The sequence below is a fragment of the Pollicipes pollicipes genome, unplaced genomic scaffold, assembly GCF_011947565.3.
Source record: "Pollicipes pollicipes isolate AB1234 unplaced genomic scaffold, Ppol_2.1 Scaffold_7231;HRSCAF=8579_pilon_pilon_pilon, whole genome shotgun sequence".
In the NCBI taxonomy this organism is placed as follows: Eukaryota; Metazoa; Arthropoda; class Thecostraca; order Pollicipedomorpha; family Pollicipedidae; genus Pollicipes; species Pollicipes pollicipes.
Window position 1 is genome coordinate 11,929,543 of NW_023597034.1, and position 19,135 is coordinate 11,948,677.

Below are 19,135 nucleotides of genomic sequence, written 5' to 3' on the forward strand. Positions count from 1 at the left end.
CATCCTGTTTCCAGCGTCATCGAACGACTTGGATTCGCCTGTGGCTCACCTGGTGGGGTCGCGTTATTTCTTTACGTTATGTGCATTGGTTATCAATTGCTATGGATTTCACCGTTCGCTGCAGTTTAGTTTACAGATTTCGACACGCGCGATCATGGCCATCTCAGCTAAAATCCCCATCTTTCGCCTCGCAATAATTTTGTAACTTTAACTGTTCAACTTCAGCTTCAGCTGATAGCAGCCCTCACCTCTTTGAGTTTATTCTGGAGAATTTGTTCAAGAATGACGAATATGGCATCTAGGTAGTTTGTGAGAATGCTCTTCGGACACTGCCCACTGAAGTTGATCAAAGCCAAGGCTGAAAAGCAGAGTCATCAAGATCAGAACTAGGACAAATTAGAGTCAGCAAGAAGGCAGCGGGTCTACTGTGCACTAGAGCACATGGGATCTATTACGCACGATATTGTGTACCCTAGAGCACCAATTTCCCACCAGACAAAACAACACAGAGACACTGCACAACTGTACAACACATCTACAAGCAAGCACGGGGTAACGAACGCACGGCTTCCAACCGCTAAGCGGCGCAAAACAAACAACGTATCACACTAATTCGGCGGCATAGCAAGCGCAAAGCCCCACAGACCACAACCTTATCGCTCACACTCCTACACCCTACCAAAACTAACACCGGGTGGCTGCCGCAGATGTGTGCAGCTGGACCGGTTTGTTGACGGGGACACAATCCCATCAGCTGTAATCACCGCGCAGAAATAGCTCTCGCCGCGCCGGCCCGTGCTCGCCAGCGTCACCCGCGACGCGTGCACCGTCTGCGACCTGCGGCGCGCGCCAGGTGGTGCTGCTTGCCGGCAGCTGCTGAACCAACGAGGCTCGCCCGGAGCTCACAGATGCGTTCCGTACGGCGCGATACACTAACAGAAGACCGGAAAAGGCGGGGACCGATCTGGATGAGCTAACCCTATGTGCTCTGCATGCGGTGCAGCGGGTCAACGGCGCCACCGTAAGCTACGAAAGAAGCAAGAAGGTAATTCCAACTCGGTCCTTACCAGCTTCGACTAAATTAACGATGACCCTAGCCCAAAACTGTAAATGCTATTGCACTTACAAAAGTGGCATCTAGACCGAAAACAGTTTTTCGTAGTAGCGAGTTTAACATGCGCTGTCGAGAAGACCAGCAAAATTAATGAAAGCGTCTGAGCAATAATTTGTTGATATAACGTAATGTATGTAATAATATCCATGCCATCTTAACCGTGATAACCAAGCATGTGGTAAATTCATTGTGTAGTCCAAATGTGACCAGCTTCTTTTACCAAATACCCAGGATGCGCAAATTAAATTTGAACTGCATTGATGCGCAAATTAAATTTGGATGCATCCGGCACGATCCTTTAGCACGCACGTGTTGCACCTGCACACGGCGCACAACCCAGATATAGAAGCGAACCCATCCCCGCGGTCAGCCACCTGTAACATCAACAGGCCCGACAGCGAGCTACTCCACCGCGGCGTTCACAAGCCGTTAACGGTTGGCTGCCAGTGCCGCTGGCGTGTAACAAAGGCGTGTCGGCGCCCGCGGGCTGGCCGCTGACGCCCGGGCCCGCGCGAGCCGGAGGCACCGGCCACGCGGCCGGCCGGCGCGTGCACCCACCGGCCTGCGCCTGGACACGCGGCGTCGTCGAGTCCTCGAGCGCACAAAGCAGGCCGGGCACCACCTGAGCGTGGAACTTGCGCTGCAGCGACGGCGCGAAGTCCTCCGACATCTGGCCGATGCATGTGCAGGCGGCGTGCCGCACCCGCGGGTGCTGCGGCGGCGCCGAGACGGGCCACGGTCAGCAGGCGGCGCGGTCTGAACACGTCCAATAGACACGCAGACACACACGCACGCGCGCGCGCGCGCGGAGCAGCAGCGCACTACCGAAGCCGCCGTGACCGCTCGGCCCGCCCGCGTACCTCCGACGCCGAGAGGCGCCGTGGCTGGTCAAATACGTAGCCACGGGGAACAGTAGACAGTTACGGAGCGCCGTGTCAAATGGGACGCACGTGCAATGGAGCCGGTCAGCTGACGACCATGCGAAGGCCACTGGCACGGCAGGCATGTGTCGCATCGTTTAGATGCCACGCACAGGCCATTCTCAAAATCTACGTAAACGATCTATGGCATATATCATAATGGCGAAAAATCGTCTCAATGGCTGAGAAGTGAGCCACTCATGCACGCACGCGTTGTGTGCGTGTTTTATCTGCGGGTTTCGATCGGTGAGTGGGTCGCCCGCGTCTACGGGGCGGTTCACTAGCCCGCCTCGCCTCGGGAAGCAGCCACGTATACAGAAACGGCCTCGGAAAGCCAAAAGCGATGTATCTCCCTCACCGGGTCCTTGAGGAAATTGACGACTCCGGAGAGGATCTGCGGCAGCACAGGCTCCATCTGCTTCTTGCAGCCCTCACCGATGGTGGAGACGGCGGAGAGAGCCGCGTGCCTGCGAGCGCGGTGCAGGCCGCTCAGAAGGCAGACCGCTGACAGACACGCGCGCTGGCCATAACACACGGCAAGTGGTGGTACGCTGGCACCAGCTGTGCACGACACGGACACGGTGCGGCACAATCACGGGCCCCACTCAACAGAAGCTTTGGTAGAATAATGCTCGGATAGTTTTGACTACTCTTGGAGCCGAGGCATGGTGCACGAAAACTTCACTTGTAACGAGTATGTCATGTGAAGCATCGTACACTGACTCTGCCCACCCAATTTAAGCGAAGTGCTCTTGGGTCCAGCAGACGAGTTCCGTTTGAATAAACATGAATGCAAATAAAATCTACAACACAAATGTGGGCGTTCATCTGATGGTAGTGTCATTCTACCAGACCTATCCACTGACTACTGTGGCCACGAACCAGACGGCATCTCGGCCCGGAGGCAAGGGCGGGAGGAGGAGCTCGGAGAACTGGCCAGGACGCCAGGCCCGTCAGTTGGCCAGACCCGTGAGCCGGCCAGGCCGGGGCGGCGCCAACATCGCTGCCAAGCGCCACTCACCTGTGCTTCCACTCGGCCGACACCAGCAGGTGCTGCACGTTGCTGAGGATCAGGTTGGTCATCACTTTGCCACCCAGACCGAACGCCAACCGGTCCAAGTCCGACTCGGCCACGATGTAGTTACTGGAACGACATGGCACCGGGAGTCAACAGTGGCCAACCACTGCCGGTAACGACACGACAGCTGCGCCAACAGCGGCAAACCACTGCCAGTAACGGCACGACAGCTCGCCACCAGCGGCCAACCACTGCCAGTAACGGCACGACAGCTCGCCAACAACGGCCAACCACTGCCAGTAACGACACGACGCCGGGAGTCAACATCGGCCAATCACTGCCAGTAACGGCACGACAGCTCGCCAACAGTGGCCAACCACTGCCAGTTACGGCACGACAGCTGCGCCAACAGCAGCTAACCATTGCCGGTAACGACACAGCGCCGGGAGTCAACAGCGGCCACCACTGCCAGTAACGACACGACAGCTGCGCCAACAGCCAATTCACAAGACAGCTGCGTGTCTGCAACAGCGCCAGCAAAGCGTGATCGTTTGACATACCGTTGTCATTTCTGGAAAAAGCAGAACTCGGGCGGAGGCCACTAGGGAGAACGTTCTCACAGAGAATACAGGGTAGTGGATGCTCCCGAATAGAGATCAACAAGACAACTGCGGCCATGATCCGCCCTGAATAGGGCGTTCAGTCATGATCCGCTCTGAGCAGAACGTTCAGAGTCAACAAGATAACTGCGGTCATGATCCGCTTTGAACAGGGCGTTCAGAGTCAACAAGATAACTGCGGTCATGATCCGCTCTGAACAGGGCGTTCAGAGTCAAGCTGAACAATCCGAATAGGATTTTTCGAATATTTGCTTGAATCTTCCGAAACATTGAATGCGGAAGCACCACAGGATTCCGAAAAATCGCAACTTTGCCCTAACGAACAGTCCGCTGTGATACCCTTGCCACGGAGGCGATGTAGCAAATAATTATCGTTCACCGGCGCTGTCCGAGCCCCCAGGAGACCGGACTGCATCACAATGCTCGAACAACATTGCTATACCATACGCCCATGTCGCCCACGTTGAAAACAACAATGCCCAGAAATATTATGGCAAAAATATTGCACAAAAACATTACGGAGCACAACTGTTAAGGCGCAAGATCCAAATAGTTGAAAAGTGAGATACGCCACACGATTCACGACCAGTGCCGGCATTGTGTACTTCAAATGATTTCCATTGGACTCGGTCATTTATACCTAAATAATCCAAGAAAGAGGTAATATCCTGTACCAACCTTTTGTAACGATTTCTGTTTGAACCAAAGCTCCAAATCCACAACACAATTCAAAATGCAGTTAAGTGCGCCGCACAGAACATGCGTTCATCTCAACACACATTTCGGATTCTGTCAAAATTAAAATTCTTTGAGTGGAATATTCGAACATGTCTACCAGAACAATCGAATACCGCAACCACACGAAATGTTCCGATCTGATTCAAAACCACGTCACCATGCGGTACAGCTATCGTTATAACCAGCCCCAACCCCCCGCGTGTATTCCTGCCCTGATGTCAGCAAGCCATCCTTTCGCGCAGTACGTCACGGGTGCCAAGTGACAAGCAGACCCCACCACGTGCCACCCACGCCGCCTCCATCGAGGGATTCCGGCCCGCCGAACCAGTCACCGCCACTGCGCGCATGCGCGCTTCCGGCGCCCCGTGTCATGATCACGACGAGGGCCCCAGCCGCACTCAGACGCCCGCCGACGGCCGGCCGCGCGCTCTCATGACGTCACCAGTGCGGCGTGACGTCAGGGGAGAGCGAGCGGATGTGTGGCGCCAGCGTAGCGACAACCTGCTTGTTTGGCCTGTGACTGTCGCATACTCCGCGGCCGCCGGCGCCGCCGATGGGCCGCCATCATTAATCACAAACACCACACAGACAAGTTCACCGAAGCGGTGATGCAGGCGTGGTCAGCGGGTCGACCGGCTCGCGCCAGCCTGACGCCGATGACCTCAGAATGAGCGGTGCTGTAGCTCTCACGCGATGGTGAACGGCCGCCACCGGATCGCCCTAAACCTTCACCTGCTTAACCCGCTACTCGAGAATCGCCAGCCTCAACACGTGCCAATGCAGTCAGGACAACGCGCATGCAGTGTACTTTGGCGACGCAGTCATGCTCGAGAGAGCTGAGCCGTTGCTAGCAAATCAGCACCGGGTTGCGCGATGATCAACACAATGCGGATAACAAACCACGCAATTGGCATGTCCGAGGTACACATTCCGTGCTGCAATGCTTCATGAAACGTAAGAGCGAGTAATATCACCTGGTGTTTGGGGGGCGTGAATGCGTCTCATTGCTGACAAGCGACCTCGGTCCACTGGCGCTGGGCGCCGCGCCCGTGGTCACAGCCGGCCGAGGTCAGAACCTGCTCACCTCTCCGAGTCCTCGTCACTGCCGTCGTCAGTGGTGGCCCAGTCCACGCTGTCGTCAATCTCAGACATCATCTTCAGCATCTCGGGTACCAACACCTGGCCGGGGACGGCAGAGCCCCGTCGTCAAGTCCAGACCTCGACCCGCGCGCCGCACAAACCCGCACGCCCGTGCCCCATTAGCGCGGAGCTGGCAACGACGCGGAGGTCACTGAAATTGCCATAGCGCCAGTGGCAGCTCGAGAGCAACTCTTGCCAGTAAGTTTACGTCGGGACCTGAGACAATCACTTCTTACGCTGGAATCGAGGCACCTTAATCCTAGACTTCAAGCTCCACGACTTTGAGTCAGAGTGCTGCACTCGAACCACAGCTATCGCACAACTGTTGGTGATACGGGCGGATCGGTGCAGCAGTGCTGGCACGGTCCCGACACGGGGGGGGGGGGGGGGGGGGCAAGACGCGCAGGCCAGCACAGAATCAGGGCTCGTCAGCGATTCTAAGCAAAGCCGGACGAGTTGGCACCTTCCAGGTGAGATCAGAGCAGTGTCAATGTTCACCACCGGACCGTAACTTGACAGCAGACAGGGCCCCACCGGGGTCACGTACCGGCAGGTAGCCGGCGCAGTGTTTGCGGAACATGGCGGACGCCTCCTCGGCCAGCGTGACGATGATCTCCATGCCCAGTTGGCGCCAGTCGTCCTCCTGATTGGGGTCGCTCATCAACTGTCGGCGGACGTTCAGACGTCAGCTACGCGGAATTAAGTGTACACAGCTTGGTAACTCCGTTGCCACGTCAACGCCATAAAGGCTTCAATCTGGAGATGACGATTCCAGTCCAGGGAATAGAGGCTAAGAGGCTTAATGCGTAAATGCATAACATAACTGCGTAGAGGCCAAATGTCATAAATGAGTCCCTATGAGGTGGTGTTACCAACAGCAAGCCGGATGAGGTGACATAAAGCTATTTGTGGTATTCATCCAACTTCTACACAATCTAACTGCTGCTGATATTATGATGCCTCGACACTCATGCAATTATACCTGCAATAACTGGGTAAACCTCGAAGAGCGTGGCATTTATTGCTGTCTAGTCTCTTCATCTAAAAAGGGTAAACCACCCTCGCCACCTCTTCACCCACCCAATAATGAGAATCCGAACACCCAAGCCACCCCTTCACCTGCGCATCGATGAGAGTCAAAATACCCACGTCACTCCTTCACCTACTCGTAATGAGAATCCAAATACCCACCCTGTTCAACCACACATTGATGAGAATCCAAATACCCACGTCGCCTCATCATCTACACATTAATGAGAATCCAAGTACCCACACCACCTCATCACCTACACACTGATGAGAATGCAAATACCCACGTCACCTCTTCACCCACACGCTGATGAAAATCCTAATTGTAACTGCTGTGCTGACAGGGCAATTCATACCGCCCATGTATGGCTTATGAATGGTTTCAGATATACGGTTCTTCCAGCCTCGAATTAGCACCGAGATATCCAGCGCCGGGGGAGGGGACTCTCCCGACGGAGTTACCCCGAGCTGCGCTGCCAACCCCCAGCCTGCCCCGCACACCGCGCGGCACACCACACCTGGCGGGGACTCCCCCGACGGAGCTGCCCCGAGCTGCGCTGCCAGCCCCCAGCCTGCCCCGCACACCGCGAGACACGACACACCTGGCGGGGACTCCCCCGACGGAGCTGCCCCGAGCTGCGCTGCCAGCCCCCAGCCTGCCCCGCACACCGCGAGACACGACACACCTCCGAGACCCAGCCAGTGAGGCGGCCCTGACCTTGATGCACAGCTGCATGATGGTGTCCAGCTGAGGCCGAAGCAGCTTAGGCGCCACCTCCGCCAGCGTGATGGTGGTCTGCAGCAGCACGCTGTCATCGCCCTTGGCTATACTCTCCTGCAGCACCTGCACTCGGGGGAGGAGGCGGGGGCCGTGACCAACGGTAGGCGACAGGGAGCCGGCACGACGGCCCGCCCATGGCATGTTCCTGACAGTCAAGGCTTGAACCCATTAGCTCGCGCGTAGCAATCAAGCGTAGGACAGCCGCCACATCAGCAGCCACAAGCTCATATCCAGCGTTCAGGTGAACGAGCTGTGGCAAATAACGCAACGTTATCTCCACCACAGATTCAAAGTAGTGGCGTAGTAAACTCGGATGACGCAAGTGCACCCATGTTCCATACGATTACAAGCGATGAGGCTTCTGGCACTGCGCAGTGAAACAAAGCGACAGGCAAGTACAGCCAAACCCCAGCTTCTTGCTGGTGTTTCGGATGAAAATGACGGCAAAACCTAGACGAGAAATGTCCGCGTGACGCTAAGCCCCTTTGCGAACGGGGGTAGAGAGTGATCAGGGCTTTTGGACATCTCGACCACGCGGCCATATCGCGTGATAACAATCGTGAAATGGGATAACAAATATTTGTTTTTGATCCACCACGTGCATCAATAATATTGTTGTAACTCAAACACGAATTGGTCCTCTTCGGCACGGAGCAGGCAGACATCTGTTGTGAGTGCTTAAGAGGCATATAAAGTACGTTGCTGCTCCAAAACCTACAGATGGCGACAACGAGACCGGCAGAAACGGTCTAGCAACGAAAAACTAGCGACAAATAAACTCCGAGTACGATACGTCTATGAAGGATGTCATCAGCCGTTTTGTTTAAAGCGAACCGATTGACCCACTGACACCGCATCTGGAACTGCGGCCGCCTGTCAGCTGAGCGCTGCCACGCCCACCAACCCCGCACCTGAATCATGGGCGGCAGCAGGTCAGCAAACGTCCGCTGGATCTCCTTGTAGCTCTCCTTGACCTCCGGCTTGTCGGACGATAGCTCGGCGTTATCCACGATGAACTGGGCTGTCGCCTTGTACGCCAAGAAGCGACACTGCGACCGCGGGCGGAGTCAGGGCCAATCAAACGCGTGCCCGCCTCTCGCAGACAGCCAGGCTTCAAGCCGGCCCGCCATTCTCTTTGGTTCTCCAGATGAGTATGTGTGCTAGCAGTAAAACACACCACATCATCACTTCCAGAGCGGGCCTGTAGGGCTGAAGCAGCCAAACACAATACCGGCAGCAACACGAATCGAACAGGGAACACTAAGCACTAATGTTCATTCGTGCATGCCAACAAGCTCTCCTGGCTTGACAGCTTACGCACCTTATAACTGCTGGCGTCACTCAGGCTCTGCTGCAGCATGTTCTTTATTACTTCTAAATAGCGTTTCTGCTGGTTTCCAAACACACCGGGGACATAACTAAAACATAGACAATATAGCAGAGCATTAGTAACACACCCAGAGAAGTTCGACAGGCGCGCGATACTTCACTGAAGTACTTAAGGCCACGCACTTACTATGATAATCCGAAGGTGCCAAACATACTGCCCGAAATTGGTTTGCCGGTTCTCAGTCCTCGCCTTGCTAAATATTTTGATTATTCACGCTTCCACCGCTTGGTTTTACTTCACATCATGCTATTTTGTGGTTTTACTTCGTTGCATAGTGTTCATCGTTCCTCCACTCTTTTATCTCAATTCCAATTCACGAGACACATGGTTACTGATGTCGGGAGCAATGTTTGCGAACAGTAAATACTCGGGACTAAACACAAGATCGCCGGTGGTGGCTTTCACGTAACTACGCCATTGATGGCGTCAGGCTTGTTGTCGACCAGAAAAAGCGCCCTACAGTCACAAAATGGTCGTTGATATTAGCCCCTAGGACGTTTAATTCAAAGATAAAACAACCGCCAATTTTCGACAAAGGTGAGCAAAAATTACGCACCAAGCAAAAGCATTCCTTATAAAATGGAATGTCTTCTACTCACTTTAGCCGTGTGAGACCATGCTCATGCATGGCTATCGCAGCCAGAGCCTTCACCTCGGCAGTGCGCCCGCGGGGCGAGCCGACAAGCCCGGGGCAGTGTCATAAAAGGCGCGCGCAGCCTAGATCAGTCTTCAATGACACCCAGCCGTACCATCTATCCACGTCACGTTGAAATATTCCATCACAAGCTATGAACACACACCGACCAAAGCCGATGTTTGCAGTCTCATCCTGACAAAAACTTGCTCACAAACCACGGCCGCGTGCGTCGAAGTCCACTTTAAATGCAACGCAGCAGACCTAAATGATTGTGAACAAATCCAACGTGTCTAACTAAAGCGGCGCTACGGAACCTCGTGACACCACCGCTCGGTGACCACCGTCACGCTACAAGGCGCCACGGACCCTCGTGACACCACCGCTCGGTGACCACCGTCACGTTACAGGGCGCCACGGACCCTCGTGACACCACCGCTCGGTGACCACCGTCACGCTACAAGGCGCCACGGAACCTCGTGACACCACCGCTCGGTGACCACCGTCACGTTACAGGGCGCCACGGAACCTCGTGACACCACCGCTCGGTGACCACCGTCACGTTACAGGGCGCCACGGAACCTCGTGACACCACCGCTCGGTGACCACCGTCACGTTACAGGGCGCCACGGAACCTCGTGACACCACCGCTCGGTGACCACCGTCACGCTACAAGGCGCCACGGACCCTCGTGACACCACCGCTCGGTGACCACCGTCACGTTACAGGGCGCCACGGACCCTCGTGACACCACCGCTCGGTGACCACCGTCACGCTACAAGGCGCCACGGAACCTCGTGACACCACCGCTCGGTGACCACCGTCACGTTACAGGGCGCCACGGAACCTCGTGACACCACCGCTCGGTGACCACCGTCACGTTACAGGGCGCCACGGAACCTCGTGACACCACCGCTCGGTGACCACCGTCACGTTACAGGGCGCCACGGAACCTCGTGACACCCACCGCTCGGTGACCACCGTCACGCTACAAGGCGCCACGGACCCTCGTGACACCACCGCTCGGTGACCACCGTCACGTTACAGGGCGCCACGGACCCTCGTGACACCACCGCTCGGTGACCACCGTCACGCTACAAGGCGCCACGGAACCTCGTGACACCACCGCTCGGTGACCACCGTCACGTTACAGGGCGCCACGGAACCTCGTGACACCACCGCTCGGTGACCACCGTCACGTTACAGGGCGCCACGGAACCTCGTGACACCACCGCTCGGTGACCACCGTCACGTTACAGGGCGCCACGGAACCTCGTGACAACCACCGCTCGGTGACCACCGTCACGCTACAAGGCGCCACGGACCCGTGACACCACCGCTCGGTGACCACCGTCACGTTACAGGGCGCCACGGAACCTCGTGACAAACACCCACCGCTCGGTGACCACCGTCACGTTACAGGCGCCACGGAACCTCGTGACACCACCGCTCGGTGACCACCGTCACGTTACAGGCGCCACGGAACCTCGTGACACCACCGCTCGTGACCACCGTCACGTTACAGGGCGCCACGGAACCTCGTGACACCACCGCTCGGTGACCACCGTCACGTTACAGGGCGCCACGGACCTCGTGACACCACCGCTCGGTGACCACCGTCACGTTACAGGGCGCCACGGAACCTCGTGACACCACCCGCTCGGTGACCACCGTCACGTTACAGGGCGCCACGGAACCCTCGTGACACCACCGCTCGGTGACCACCGTCACGTTACAGGGCGCCACGGAACCTCGTGACACCCCACCGCTCGGTGACCACCGTCACTTACAGGGCGCCACGGAACCTCGTGACAACCACCGCTCGGTGACCACCGTCACGTTACAGGGCGCCACGGACCCTCGTGACACCACCGCTCGGTGACCACCGTCACGTTACAGGGCGCCCACGGAACCTCGTGACACCACCGCTCGGTGACCACCGTCACGCTACAAGGCGCCACGGACCCTCGTGACACCACCGCTCGGTGACCACCGTCACGTTACAGGGCGCCACGGACCCTCGTGACACCACCGCTCGGTGACCACCGTCACGTTACAGGGCGCCACGGAACCTCGTGACACCACCGCTCGGTGACCACCGTCACGCTACAAGGCGCCACGGACCCTCGTGACACCACCGCTCGGTGACCACCGTCACGTTACAGGGCGCCACGGACCCTCGTGACATCATCGTTCGGCGACCACCAACGGCAAGTTACGAGGCACAAAGTTTCGCGGAGGGCAGTCTGCATCATCCAAATCGGGACACGTAGTCTACAATGCACACGCTGAATTTGGCATAATGTGGTAATTTGAAGATAATCGCATCCTCAATGAGTAGGTTGTTCCCCCCTCCTGAAAAAAGCACAAACAAGAGGACCTTCAGATAAGCCCCGCACGCGAACAAACAGCAGAGAGTTGAACATTCGGAAAGTGTCCCTGATCTGACCAGCGGACGAATCATGTGTCCACATCGTTAAAATCGCCTAAGATGGAAGGAAAGAGACCCAAGTAATTTCTATAATAGAACACGGCTTATATCACAGCGAACCCCTTTACCAAAGCCTTCGACTACGGCGTTGGCGTGGCCTGGGTCATGGCGCAGCCGGGGTTTGAACCAGTCCTCCGGTAGTGCCCCTTTAATACCCAAACACTCAGCATTGCTTGCATTTATGTCCTTTAATGACACGACTATGGAGCGGTCTAAGATTACTCTGTTCGCGTTATTCGTAGACAGCAAAGCGATTTCACACGATACAACAGCAAACACAAAGCATCATGCACTCTGGTTCTCACGATTGACATAAACGTGAGGGGTCCCGTCCATATTGCCGCTCTGTTACGCGTGTAGATGCATCCCTGCTTCGCCAAGTGCACGTCCCATTAGACTTGCGCCAGACTTTATAGTCTGCAGCAAATGACTGACCACCGCCCTGCAGCGTGTGTTCTTGTTCGATCATATTTCATCTACCCATGCGCGCGCAGCTGAGGCTGAGAGACTCGGACCACAGTCTGTTCCCGACACAGGTTATTATAACATACACGTCCACAAAATCATGTAAGCAGCCCCGACATGAGGTCATAGTTTTGATATGGGTGTCTTAATAGATGCTATTGGTCAGAAAGAAATCCCGTCGGATCCACTAAACGGAGCTCGTGGCCGGTCGGTCAGAACCACAATCTGGTTTAAGTTAACCCTGATTATGCTAGTTAAAAGTGGCCCCGAGGATCCGCACGGCAGTGGCTACTTGTCAGCAAGGAAGGATGTGCAACAGCCAACCGTCAGTGCACAAAGTGTCCCGATGAGAAGCTACAGCTCAGACATCGGCAAGGCGCGTGGGCCCCCCTCGGCACGGCCCGCCCCGTGTCATCCATGCGCCCGAGCGTCGCCTCCATCCGCCGTCCGGACCGCCGCCGCGGCGCCCGGCCTGACCTGAACAGCAGTAGGGCACACTCGCGCTGCTGAGCGCTCTGCGAGCTGGCGCACTCGAACAAGAAGCTGAGGAACTCGGGCCACAAGCTGTTGCCGTCGTCGTCGAACAGGTTGCGCGCCACCTCGGCAGCCACCTCGCACATCTTCTTGCGGATGGCCTCCGACTGTTCGTTGGGCACGGCCGCAAGCAGGCGCTCCTTCAACTGAGTCTGCGCCTCCGCCGGCAGCTGCGGCCCACGGGCGACGCGTGAGCGCGGCGCGGCGGCGAGACGCCAGCTGCACGGGCGCCGGCTGGGCGTGGGACGAGAGCAGCAGGGAATAGAGGGGGGTGAGCATGGGGCCGGGGTACGAGACGCTAGCGACAGGCGCGGTGGGAAAGGCGAGGGTGGGGGAGGCAGCAGAAGATTGGCTGGTGTCAGGTGGGGACAGCGAGGCAGAAGTGGTGTTAGAGGTGGTGTAGCAGGGACAGTACAGAAAGTGTGATACAGAGGCAGTACAGGCCACACACAGAGGAGGTAAGGTGTGACACACGGACAACTGCGATCACAGCAGCTAAATGGAGGTGAAGATGGAGTAGGCAACTGGTAGCCAGCATACTGAAAAGCAACCATCTTTCGGTTGGCTCTGTGGATGTCTGCCTTTGATCTGAATCTACAGGTGCCCCCATGGGCTGGATGCAGTCCACATGGGACGTGACATTACTAATTCAGCTTAATCAAGGAAACCTAAGTGTGAGGTATACAATGGGCCAATAGCATTAGGGGGGAGGGGGGGGGGGGGGGTGCATGGCCGCCTCGTATCACTGGGTGCACTGTCGCGCAGCTTATAATGAACTTACATTTGGGTAGAACTCCTCCCACTTGGCGCAAAGCAGCCGCCGCAGCAAGACGGCCGACATGTCGCGGTACTTTTCTCCAGCTGAAGCATTCAGAAGACAGGCAAGCAGCAGCGAGATCTTCTGTGGCAGCGCGATCTGCTCGTATGTACTCTGCAACCGGCACAGTTTGCGGGGGTCAGAACGGGCTTACAAGTCAACAGCAAGTGGTACGACTCGACACAGCGACATAGTATGACATAGCATAGCTACATCCGAGGACCCTTCCTAACTGCTGTTGATACACAGACAGCCCAACTGAAACAACATATGGGTAACCTTGATGGATGAAAAGTTAAACAGGGCCATTTCACAATGCATACAACATCAGAGCTCAACAATGCCATGATCTGCCATGCTGACTGTTGCGAAGGGTAGAGAAGCACATGTCTGCAGATTTCAACCACAGACATGTGACATCATGTGCTAGCACCATCTAAATGAAATGTGCTGCCCACACAATCCCTACAAACTGAGCTATGCTCTCCTTCTTCTGGTTACAGTGCTACCAAAGCTTGCAACCCAGCTTTTTCCTATGCTGCCATCCTTCTCACAACTGCAAACTTATGCACTATACCAATGGCTGTAAGTTGGAGCTGCTATCAGGTTGTAATATATTGCATGCACCTAAATTACAAGCAACACACAGTGTGTGGTGTAAGATAAGTAAGATCACAAGAGACATGACTTATAGACTGTCATCATGTAAATATAATCAAACATATGCTAATGAAGCAAAACACCTTTAACTTCCACCACCAATGGGGCTCCAATATCACTGACCAACATTTTGGAAGGTCCACCCTGCACAAAAAGGTAACAGATGTAGGTCCACTGATGCAGCATTTGCATATTAGCTCACAAACAGCATTGTAGTAAGCTGCCTGGCTATGAATCTGCCCAGACCTACCTATCAGAGTGGGTGGGTGGAATAAATGAACTGGCAGTGATTTATGGTTTTGGTAATATTTTGATGCAAATATTAAGGGTGGACATTGCTCACAGTGGGTAATATGTGCCTGTGCATAGCCATAGCACAGACCCTCTCATTGTGTGCCACAGCCCAATTATTCCTTAAGCTCCACAACATTTAACGCTACACAGAAAAACTTCTACTGACATAAGTGCTATGAAATTATTTATACCACCAATATCATGAATGACATCAGTGATACAGGCAAACCAAAATCATGAAAATATGGTAGTCATTACTTCCACTGCAAAAACCTACTCCCATTACTTACACACAACATTACTTCCACAGCCAAGAGTCATACAATTCGTCGTCATTTGGGTTTTACGACGCACTCAGCTTCTGAGTGCGTCATATTTAACTGCTGTCATAAGCTTCTGAGGCTATATGGCGTCGCCTGCCTCTCACCCTGGCAGGAAGGGCGGGCACCGCGGGGAATCGAACACCGTACCTCTGGTTTCCCAGACGCGCAGTGGCTAACGCAGATGCGTTAACCACTGCGCTACCGGCACCCCAGTCATACAATTCATTAGTGCTACATGACAAAACATATGGTTCAAAACTTACGTCTATCAATACTTCTACAGTCAGAAACTCAATTAACCATAACTGATACAGGACCTCATGCCACCTGCAGACTTATACACATGCAGTACAGCATGCCATCATGCAGTGCTGCATCATAATCCCTATATTTCAAAAAGCTATAGCCTTCATTACTTTGACTGCAAATTATAGTCATTACTTACACATGACATTACCTCTTCTGCAATGACTTATAAGTGCCATTCAGTGCTTGACAACAAATCTTAGGCTACAGAAATGTATGCCTGTCATTACCTATACTGCAAAACTGACAAAGTCCTTAAAGGAAATGTTCCACATTTCAAGATATTGATGCATCAGATATGATGAAATAACAACTTCAAACTCTTGGAATGCTTTTCATGGAAAAAACTGTTCCAGACAGCACAAGTTCTCTGTTTCACAAATATGTTCCCCAATATGTCATTCTTTGATTATCATTGTATCATTTTCTTTGATTTTTGATCACCACACCTTGGACAACACTGATTGTGAGCCAACTGACAGCAGTTATATATGAATGTCATGCTCACAAATGTTACATATGAATAAATCAACAATTGTATTTTTATGGGCCATGATTGCTACATGATTATGGGGATGACAGGAGTTGAATGATGTTATTGCATTGTGGATGCCTAGGTGACCTTGAAATGGTTTCCCCAAAGTAGAATGTATGCCTTTACAAGCAGGTAGCTCGAAATTGGAGGAGTTTAGATCTTAAGGACAGGGCTGTGAGCTGCACCAAAAACCTTCCAGATGGGTACTTTAGTTCAAAACTCCATGCAAATGTGGAACAGCTGCATTAAGCATGCACACTATACCTTCCACTGCCAATACTTAGCTGTGGAGTGCAAAATGAGTGAACATGTAGCAGGGATGTAGGAACAATTAGCGGTTTAGGAGGAAAGCCCGACTGACAATACTACTATTACAAGTTTGTGGTGGTCACATGAAAATGACTAATTGATTGCATTATGCTATTTTATTGACTAGTAGTGCCAGGCACATGAGCAAAGCCTGCAGCTTTGGTTGCAGAATCCAAATGACAGGGACAATTTTTGGGGGGGATTGGGTTTCAGTATGTAGGCATATAGCACTAAACCCTCACATCAGCTTTCCAGTGCATGGTGTTTCCAGGTCCAGTGCTGACCATGTTTGGGAAACACCAGGTCAGGGATGTAGCTTTTATTCAATCATAGGCCCTATTTACCATTCCTCTGGAATACAAAGCTGTGTCACATTCAGGGCAAACACCATGTTTAATGCATTTTGGGGTGGACAGTTTTCAGACAGGTGGACAGGTGGACAGTTTTTCAGACCTTTTCTCAATCAATCCTAACACCCTTGCATTCCCTGACTCCATGCAAAGTATGCAGGAACAAAAAACTAACTTGATTCTGCAACCATTCACTTAATTCAGCTTCAACCTGAAAATTCTGAACTGATGAGCTTGGCATTGGCTTCATGTTTCCAGCTTGATGCTGCTGGCTTCCAGTTCACATTTAAAAGCACATGTCTAAAATTAGCATGCCTTTGATTTTTTCAACAATTTGTTTCCATCAAATCTATTGGTAACTAATCTTTGTGCATTAAGGAAAAATCTAAATAACTAAAACATTTCAAGATATAAAAAAGACCTTATAAAATTTCCAGACAAATTAAAAACAAAACAAACAAGCAAACATCCCAGGTAAACTAACATTTTCAGAACAATGATGGAGCATCTACTTCGAAAAGTCAAGCAATTAACACATAGGTGACATTGTGGCATTTGAGACAACCATGCAGCCTAATAAGCCTGGTCTTGGCATCAAAGGATGCAATGGAGGTCAAGTGCACCATCAAAAAATGCTTCAAAAAACAAAACTCCAAGGGAAACAGCAGATCCATAATATATATATATATATATATATATATATATATATATATATATATAATCTTGCTATTCAAGATCACACAATTTCAATATCAGACCTGACCTTTCCATGTTTGCAAGAAAATAATACGCATCAATAGTTGAGAGACAAATTGGCACTAACAAGTGCTAGGTTAACAAAATGGCTCAGTATCATGTTAAAAATTGGGTACAAATATTGTGTATATGAAACTAGCTTGCTTTATACATACTGCTTGCACATTTAATTATGTGTGAATAAATTACTTGGGGCTTTCTGGTGCACCTGCAGCAAGGTTTTACACAGTGTTCAGAAGGTCTGCCAGAATAGGCCAACTGGTCAAATTCCATCTTGATTTCTCTTTAAGAAGAGTGTATAACCCAACTATAAGCCTTGGCACAACATATATTAAGATGAGGTTGGAAGCAGCTAGTTACAATGGTTCCAAAGCTTGCTTTGTCACTTAGAACAAGCCGACCAAATTGCTAGTGGCAAGTACTGACATGATTTCATGAAGTTTTTAGTGCTTCTGCCAGAAATTCCCTTTCAAACATACAGAGTCCTGGCAGCATTGGTATCTATGTCCTGCAGTTAACAATGAGTATGCACCAAGCTCCAAAAGCTCAGATTAACACCATATCTGCACTTATAACTTGCCATAATATTGCTGCAATGCCCAACACATTCTGAGGAGTATATATGTCAGCAGTCTGTCCTAGTACCACATGAAGTTGCTAATGATAATCCTGTTCCCTACAAATTCAATGCACTCAGCCGAAGCATAATTTTCTGTGAAGGACAGCTGATGACATGTAGAAATTCATTGCCGATAAAGCAGTTGGTGACATAGCAAAGAGAGCTTGAGAATTCACCACATGAAAACCAGCCAAGGCCACACATAAGACATGGGGCACGTGTGTTATGGCGCATTCGGCTCAAGCTATCTCAGCTGTTACCTCAGCTTGCGTCCTAATTTCATTTTCTTCACTGAGCAGACCTCCCAGAATTTGTTGAAACTGAGCGTCGTCCGCCATTCTCATGGCCTATGAGGGCGACTGTTTAAATTTTGCTGCAGTCCACCAGCTGAATGGGCAGCTACCCCACTCCCGCTCAGCGCGCGGCAAAAGACCCACACGTTGTACACGAACCAGGTCTATCTAACGCATTACCCTTAGTGGCGCGCTGCCAATTTGGTAGCAAAGTTGATTTGTGCCATATGTGACTAATGGAAAGACAAGAGGAAAATCCTGTCCAGTGAGCATGAGTAGAAATATTTAGTAAATATAAGTAGACCGTTTGTTGCGTTTAGAAATCGAAGCTATCTCGCAGCTGGAACATTTGCCCCTGCATTACCAGCAATCGTCCTGCACTCACAGATGCCCGTTGCGGACCCTTCGTACACCAGCTCTCGCGACCAGGGGTGGAACACCGTAAAAAGTGTTGGAGGCCGAAGCTTTAATTTGGAAAGAAGGGGAAGGGACATTGAACAAATATTGGGACCCCTCTCTAATGTTTTCAACAATGGGGTCGACACGGGTACAGTCATGTTTCAGGGATTGAGAGCAAGGGTGCTGTTTTGTTTTCAGTTGGCGGGGGGGGGGGGATACGCCAGTCCCATCCGATTTTGCGAGAAAAAAAGTGGGAAAATTCCGCGTTTTAGCTACCTCGACGATAAGATGCGTCATTTTTCACTTCCCGCCCCTCCGCTCTCCGGCTCAATTTGTGAAACAACGCTCCTGACTGGGAACATAAATGAGGATTGGAACCGTCAAAATGCAGCTTGAAACCCAACTTTCGGGCAACCGGACCTATAAATGGCATAAAAATGTGAAAATATAAGGCGTCAGAGAACACCTATGTGCTAGCCAGTGAACGTTTGCGTAGTTTGGCGAGCGCCGCTTAAAGGCAATCGCGTTCCTGTCCTCCTGCCCCGTGCGAGGGACTCGGCCGCGGGGGGCAGGAAAGGAGGCAGTAACAAGGAGAAGATT

General features: G+C 52.6%; 1 protein-coding gene across 1 annotated transcript in view; it reads right to left on the minus strand.

Moving 5' to 3' along the window:
- LOC119109197 (importin-5) overlaps positions 1 to 18,253 on the minus strand; it is a 25,955-nt gene extending 7,702 nt beyond the window's left edge. The window contains exons 1-12 of the mRNA XM_037232786.1: positions 18,104 to 18,253; positions 13,656 to 13,805; positions 12,818 to 13,044; positions 8,682 to 8,778; positions 8,272 to 8,409; positions 7,298 to 7,423; positions 6,098 to 6,214; positions 5,495 to 5,589; positions 3,056 to 3,178; positions 2,393 to 2,501; positions 1,673 to 1,826; positions 249 to 358 (exon numbers count right to left, since the gene is read on the minus strand). Coding sequence (XP_037088681.1) covers positions 249 to 358; positions 1,673 to 1,826; positions 2,393 to 2,501; positions 3,056 to 3,178; positions 5,495 to 5,589; positions 6,098 to 6,214; positions 7,298 to 7,423; positions 8,272 to 8,409; positions 8,682 to 8,778; positions 12,818 to 13,044; positions 13,656 to 13,805; positions 18,104 to 18,187 — 1,530 coding nt within the window. The 5' untranslated portion in view covers positions 18,188 to 18,253. The remainder of the gene's footprint in view (positions 1 to 248; positions 359 to 1,672; positions 1,827 to 2,392; positions 2,502 to 3,055; positions 3,179 to 5,494; positions 5,590 to 6,097; positions 6,215 to 7,297; positions 7,424 to 8,271; positions 8,410 to 8,681; positions 8,779 to 12,817; positions 13,045 to 13,655; positions 13,806 to 18,103) is intronic.
- Positions 18,254 to 19,135: the final 882 nt, after the last annotated feature.